General features: G+C 41.5%; 2 protein-coding genes across 2 annotated transcripts; one reads left to right on the forward strand and one right to left on the reverse strand.

Moving 5' to 3' along the window:
* Positions 1-4,866: 4,866 nt before the first annotated feature.
* LOC108154116 lies at positions 4,867-5,476 on the reverse strand. The gene has a single exon (XM_017284241.2). It carries the CDS (start codon positions 5,342-5,344, stop codon positions 5,036-5,038), a length of 309 nt encoding a protein of 102 aa, XP_017139730.1. The 5' UTR covers positions 5,345-5,476; the 3' UTR covers positions 4,867-5,035.
* A 1,223-nt stretch (positions 5,477-6,699) lies between these two features.
* Positions 6,700-7,292, forward strand: LOC108154115. Its single transcript, XM_017284240.2, has one exon. The coding sequence runs from the start codon at positions 6,796-6,798 to the stop codon at positions 7,213-7,215; it is 420 nt and encodes a 139-aa protein (XP_017139729.1). The 5' UTR covers positions 6,700-6,795; the 3' UTR covers positions 7,216-7,292.
* Positions 7,293-7,510: the final 218 nt, after the last annotated feature.

The raw sequence follows: 7,510 nt of genomic DNA on the forward strand, positions 1-7,510 counted from the left end.
TGTGGGTTCTTTTGGTTGAGTACATACTGTAGGTGAAAAGGTTGTACTTTAGATAGCTGAAATGTGATCATCTAGTATTAAATACTATCAAAGAAAGTCTAAGAATGTGCAGCACAGTCGATTTTAAGACTGTTTCAGATAAACCCTATCTATCAACTGGATAATATATAAATATATCTCTAAAAGAAAAAGTTGCCTTGGCACACATAAATATATGAAAACCCATGTAGGGTATTCCAAACCTCAGCTGTCTATTTATTTGCCAGGGAGACAGTCCCTCAATGAACTTTTTTGCGCACTTTGCGGTTGCATGCGTATCCCCCCTTGAACACAATCAGGGGCCACCCTCATTTTGCCTAATTTATTTGATTTTATTTTGTTGATACGCCATGTGATAGAGAAAGAGAAATCCACTGAGGGAGTAAGTGAGTGAGGGAATTGTCTCACTGCTACTTTTGTTTAATCAAAAGCAATTGTTCATTTCAAGTTGATTGCATTTGCTGTGCCCTGGTCCCAATTGTTTTGCCTCTTTTTGCGGTTTTTTTTTTTTTGAGGTTGCTCTGGCGATGGTGCTTGCTGTTGTCAGAGAAATGAGAAAATTGTGCCTTGGAAAACATTTGATTAGACTGCAGCCACTTATAGTTAATTAGACCAACATTTTCCTCAATCATTTCTGCATAAATTTTCCCATTTCTCACATCATTAATATTCGTATGGCCATGGTCTGTTAATATTGAAACCATGTTGATCCCGAGCTCAAGAATTTCCCCTTCTTTTGTAAGACTTAACCCTCATGCAACTAATTCAGTTGACCATAACACTTAATCTGACTAAAGACATGACAAAAATTGGAAACACCACAAAAAAAGTGATTAAAAAATGAGGTGATTTATGGATGTGGATTACTACGAATAGTAGATGCTCTGAAGGGCATAGGTTTTGGGAGAGAATTAAGAATTGTTTTTAGTTAGCCGAAGACTATTATGATCTTAGAAAAGATCCATGCTGATCTCTTCAACGTCTTCCATACCTTCATCATGCCCTTCTCCCGAAGAATCTACATATATGAAAACAATCGCCCACTTGAGAGAACTTTATTGAAAAGATAACAAATAACGTAATCCATTTCTAATTCTTTTCCCTCTAAATATCTATCTAATCCCCACTGAAAATCCAGTGCCAGTCATGTATACTATACCCATTCTCCATATAGGGAATTCCTCGCTTCAGCTCCAACGAATGAGAAAATACTCCAGGCAGACCAACGAACAAAACGAAGAAAAAAACGTTGTCATTAATTTACGCATAAAATTTTATAATTTATGACAATGTGAGGTGTAGCTGGAGCGCCGGCTCCAACTCCAACCCCAACTCTGACTCCAACTCCTACTCCATCTCCAACCACTGGGAGTCGAGACCAGAGAGTGGCCAACAAATGAAGCCTGAAGATCGTTGGACATGGGTTGGTTTTTGGTTTGTGTTTTTCTTAAATTTTTTTTTGGGTTTTGGTCATTTTGTTGGGATTGGATCCTCGAGTATAAGCGACTTTTATAATTATGTCTACGCATAAAAATCACATAAATTTGTGCATAAATGCAACAACAATAACGAGCCCTACATAATAAATGATGGCGCTTAAAATTTTCAACATCTCCATGGAGACAAAACGATAAAAATCGCCGTTTGAAGTTGGAGCCCACATCCAGAAAAAAGCGACAGATACTGGAACCAAAAACTGGTCAAGTGCTTTGCTCAACTTCTCGTCTTATGAATGAATTAATGCATTTTTCTGACTTTTTTTGGTAATACATTTTTAATGCAACTTAAACAAAAAAGCTGCCTTTTTTGTCATTAATAAAATTCAATGTTTGAGTTAGGTTTTTTCTCGTTTCGGCTGGGTGTTTTTATTATTTATGATAGTCGGCGCCACATAGCGCCGTTTGACTCCGCCAAATGAGTTATTTTGGGTTAAGGGGAATCGATTTTGTTGTTAGCTAGAATCGAACATTGTTAAACCAAAATATAACTAAAGAAGACAATAAATGATCCCGTGTAATGCCCAAAGATTGATTGATTCAAGGAGAATCTGCATTAATAACTCAAACTTTTTTATCCGGACAACCGATATTTATAGGAAAGGCTAATGAAGAGTTTGTCTTAGGGAAATTTTGCTCTGATTAAAGATCATTCTAAATTCTAAATTATATAGCTTTCTTCTACAATCCTCAATACCTTTCTCCCATTCATTTTCAACAGCAATTTGCCAAACGAAATCCCGGATTTCTCACGCATCTCAACCCTCCCGATGATTCATTTGTAACCCGAACTCGGAACCAGAGTGCAACGATTGATGATATATACTATATACACATATAGTATACATCATGTGTATATACCCCGTTGTATGTGTAAGCTCGCCCTGAAATACTCCACTCAGTTTTGACATTTATATTTATTTCAACGTGCAGCGGCCTGAGCTCTGAGGTTCTCCCAATGCAGTTTGAATTATAACCAATGGACACGCAAAGGTGGCCAAAACTTCTCCTGCTCGCCCAGCGCCTCCTCCTCCTCCTCCTCCACCTCCTCCTCCTTCACGTCCACATGTCGTTTATTTTTGGTATGGGATGAGCGTGACTTTGGTTCTGGTTTACTTATTTTTTCCGTTGGTCCTTCTGCTGTTCCTGGGCGCCCGCAAGGAATGCGCCACAAATAAAGTAAAATTAATAATATCGCACGTTGATTGTTGTTGCTACACTTTTTATTGTTTTTGTTCGCATATTTCTCTTCGCTCTTTCCACTCGTCCTCTCTTTTTGTTTCGCTTTGTATGGGAGAAATAAATGTCAAGAAGCAAAGCAAAATATTTCGTTTGCCCCAGAGCAGATGGGTCCGAGTCCGAGCCCGAGTCTCCTCCTTGGCCTCTTCGTACTGGTGCGTGTGGCACTGAAAGTTTGTCGAATGAAAAATTACACAGTCGAATGATAAATAACATAACTCAAAAGGAACGAAAGGGCATAAAAAGTGAGGGATATATATGGCCAGCCAAAGTGTTTCTCTTCTCAAGGAGATGTGGGAGCCATAACTGCTGTGCTTCCAGCCCCAGAGCAGGCCATGCATCAGGAGAGAGAACAATAAATATATCTGGTTGGGATAGGTCTCGAGTGAACTGGGAGCTAGGAAAAGATAGTTTCCTTTGTTTCCAAACTATGAATAAAGGTTGAGTTAAGGTTTGAGATCCTTCAAGAAAAAACCTTGAAATTTTGTGCAAAATTTAAGAAGTTTATTAGAAATGTGTGTATCTATAAATTTGTTCCCACACCTTCTCTTTTGTGAATTTTAGTGATTACTAAGAAGTTTTAAATATATTCATCCAGTTTCGAGCAAAAAAAGAATGCCATATGGAAAAGAAAGGACCACGAACCAATAACCCAAATACCTTTGTTGCCATGGAAATTCCTTTCAAATACCCCTGAAAATATGCAACCAAATTTGTCATCAAAGACATCTGCCCATCCATCAACCAACAAACCAAATTAAATAATATTGTATTTAAAATTTAATGAAAAACACTTTCCCCTGTCCCAGGCCCCCTTGACCCTTTACCCCAGCCCCACCCTCAAAGCAACAGGGGGCCTCGCACGAAACGGAAATGCTGAAACAGCCAAAAAAAAATTTCACGCCTTCTTTAACAGAATTTATAAAAAAACAGTATTACAAAAGTAGTAGCCGAACATCGTAGATGGGAACATGGTAACCAAAGCACACCCAAAAGCGAAAAACGAATGTTATATATTGTATGCCCTGCGAAGAGTCAAATCAAAGAGCGAGGGGTACCCATGGGGGGTCAGAGCGGGGTTCACACATCTGTGATACTTTTTTTATGTGGACAAAAACCAACAGCAACAGCAACAACAGAAAATGCCATAATAATAGTTGCGAAAAGCAATTAGACAAACTAATAAAGGCAAATCCCTCTATACAAAAGGTCAGAAGAGTGCGTGCCACCGAAAGGGAGTGAGTGCGATGGCTATATGCACGTAGGCTCAATGCCAAACCCCCAATGGCGTTGACCAAGCGAGACGGCAATAGTGTGTGGTGAGGATGATGATGATGCATTCTCTGTTGCTGCGCTAGGCATGCGTTTTATTTTTCACCTGGGGCGTGCTGAAATGTTCCAGAAGAGAGAAAGAGAGAGAGAAGAATGGAAAGAGGAGTAGGAGAATGAGAAGAGGATGCGTACGAGTATGAGCCTGAGAAGGGGTAAAGTCAAGAGAGCACAAAATCTGTTTCAAGTTTCGCCCTTAGGTGATGGAGATTGTTGCTTCTGTATGACGATCGTCAAATTGTGCATGATTGTGCCCGTACCTTCCATCATTCTGATTCCCTTTACCACTACCCTAACCCCTTGGCAAAAGCTAAACGTAATTGCGTTTAGAAGTGCGTGTACTTGAGCCTTTCTGCCATCTTTGGGTCTTACGCTTTTGTTGTGTCGGCTTTTTGCCGTTACAAATATGTTTTGAAAGCAAAGTCATACCGGATCACAATAGGTCTGGGGCGGGGGGAAACTACCTATGTACACATAGGGCGGCCAGCCCTTTCTAATGCTCAAAAATTAGTTTTCTGAAGTGGTTTTTATTATACGTAGATCCAATGGTTATGCCTCAGTTGGTATTGAAGTGAGTGGAAAGATATTTTGAAAGAGTTTTGTACTTTGTGGGGGGCCTATCATATAGGAACTGGTAGGGGAGTCCGCTATTCCAAGAGTGGAAACTGAAAGTGCGGGAAGAATATTTAATACGAGAGAACTAAAAAAGGAAATGCCAACAATGGATCCAACGATGGATATGAGGTAGAACGCGTTTCTGTGAGCTAGTATGTTTTATTTAGAATCAAATGAACACGAATCAATTAGGTAACTGAATAACTCGATCAACGAATAAAAGCTTTGGTTGGCTCTTGATTGTACAATTATTTCTTTTTCTTTTCTTTTAACTTGAGTTAACTGTTGTACAAGCTCCATGGTCTTTGACCATATGGTTATCCCCATTTAGGCTTCTTCTGAACAGGGTCCAGATTATTAGCACGACGCGTCGCGGCTGTCATGCGTTTCTGCAGCCAGCCCTGGATGTCGGGTTGTATAAAGCCTCGCTCTTTTCTCGCGATCTTCTCGTGGAACTCCTTGGACTCCTCCAGCCATTGGCGGCCGTAGTGCCAGCACATCAGCAGACTCATCGTTGGAGCGTCCTTCTCATAGGAGGGGGTGAAGGATTGATGTCCAAAATTGTGTTTTTTCGGGTCTTTCGGCAGGTATGGCTTGGCGCGACTATACTGTTTGTAGACTGTCATGATAAAAAATAAATGTTTTCTTTTCTATCTACCTTTTTTTCGAAATGAATATATCTGCTTGATGGATTCAAACGTCACACTTGATTGGAAAGTGAAGGCTGGAGTGACGATTATTCTCTTCTGTGATTCCCAACTGCTAATTGAGTTAGCAGACATAAAACCAAACCGAACAAAACTATGGCGTGGAAAATGCCGAAATGAAAACCCTAAAAACATTTTGCTAATGGCTATAATGGCTCTCTGTGAGCCCAAATGGAGTTGAAAACAAATCGCCCATTTGCTCAGTCCGGTACAAAGGAGCGGGACAAAATGCAAACAGATGTAAATCCTAGCGTAAAACCCAAATCAACCAAAAAGTCTCGACTAAAGGAAGATGCCAGGGATGTGAAAAACACGGCATGAGGGCGCAGTCCAGTCAGCGGGGGCGTTCCTGGCCATAGGTCAAGTATGGAGTGATCCCACTGAGGTCTGAGGCTGTTTACGACACGAGGAAGGCGGCGGAAGTGGAACAGTTGGACGTGGGGCTCTATAAAGTGGCACAACGCGTGCCAAAAGGTGCAAGAATACATCACAGCGGAAGTGGCTATGGCACCAGCTGGTTTTCCTACCAGTTCCACGTATCGCAGCGTACTTTTCCCATTCACAATTATGCAATCAAAGTTTTCTTAATGTAACCGTAGTCTACACTGTACATAGGGGTCACAATAACCACGTGGTCGCAGCATGATCTAATACTGTGCAAATTTTTCGCAGCTTTCCTTTTTCCTCTGTAGCCCTTTGTGCGCCGCAGCTGTGATGGCTGGCCTGCTCTCGCGCACTCACACTCACACTCCATTCTTAAACTGCGCTCTGTCCTTGTCTTCATCTCTCTCTCTCTCTCTGCCTCTCTCTCTCTGACGGTTACCGTTGTGCGCTGTCATCATTTCTCATCGCTGGCATCGCTCTCCGCCGTTGTGCCGTTGTTTCCTTGTAATTTGTCACCGCTGGGAGCCCATTTCTGCGGCGTAATTTGTTTGCAACTCATTTCGGGATTCATTTCCCTGCCCTGTCTTTCCGCCGTTCGTGTTTGGTGGTTTGGTGCCTTTGTTTTGGTCAATGGTCTTGATGCATTTAATTAAAATTATTACGTGTATTGTCTGTAGGTGGAGTGGGAGTGGAGCTTGGGAAAAGGGTTTGGAGATTGTGAGAGGTATCCAAGTGTTTTTGATGATATTTTAACATTACTTGATTTTATTATTTTTGTTTCTTTCCGAGTACGTATTTGTTAATCCCCACCTTCCCATCACTTAGATGATCTTTGAGATCCAGACCAAGTAGTCTTCGATTTACTTTTTATCAAGTAAATTCAATCCCATCCAAACTCATTCTACAACCAGACAGCATACAGTCAACATCAAACAAATTAAACTGAAAAACGAAAAACATACAAACAACAAATTCTGTTTACAAAAATGCTTAAAGAAGGTGTTTGGAAACGTTCAAAGCCCATTGTCGCCAAGGATCACATCGGAGCGATTCTCCCAGCGACTGTCCGGCCGGATCCCATTCCCGAGAACTGCGACGACGAGCCTCCGTGCATGGGTTACATCCTCGGATGGGAGTACGGCCGCAAATGGCTCGAGCGTCGGGACTACATCAAGCGTCACCAGGCGGTGATAAAATCGATGGTCCTAATAGTACCGGACTTCGCCTGGTGGGTGAACAAGCGCCGTCCCCTCTACGCGCGCAAGCAGCGCTTCCGTCCCAAGCCCAAGCCGAAGTCCGGACAGTGGCAACCGATGACCGCCTTTGCAGAGGGCAAGCAGCGTCGTGAGGCCCAGGAACGCCATATTCGGGAGTACCGCGATAAGTCTAACATTAAAAGCCTGTAGCGGGACATTTCAAGCGACATTTTCAAGGACCTATTGCGGATCCACAGTTAAACACAGCACACTTAAAGGGCACACCAGAACACGGAATCGAATGTAACAACACTAGTGACAAAAGCCAACCATAAATTTTCACATATTACATTATTTATGTGGAGAAATGTCTTTTCGAGAAACTCATATTGTATGTCCCAATGGCTTTACACGAATAATCAATCCATTAAATACTGATGCATAGTGTTAAAAACGATTATAATAAAACGATTATAATGTTCGTTTCTCAAAAAGAACCTCAGAG

This window comes from Drosophila miranda, chromosome 2 (genome assembly GCF_003369915.1).
Source record: "Drosophila miranda strain MSH22 chromosome 2, D.miranda_PacBio2.1, whole genome shotgun sequence".
Classification (NCBI taxonomy): domain Eukaryota; kingdom Metazoa; phylum Arthropoda; class Insecta; order Diptera; family Drosophilidae; genus Drosophila; species Drosophila miranda.

Coding starts and splice junctions, on each gene's coding strand:
- LOC108154116 (XM_017284241.2), bottom strand. CDS start 5,344: ATGACAGTCTACAAACAGTATAGTCGCGCCAAGCCATACCTGCCGAAA.
- LOC108154115 (XM_017284240.2), top strand. CDS start 6,796: ATGCTTAAAGAAGGTGTTTGGAAACGTTCAAAGCCCATTGTCGCCAAG.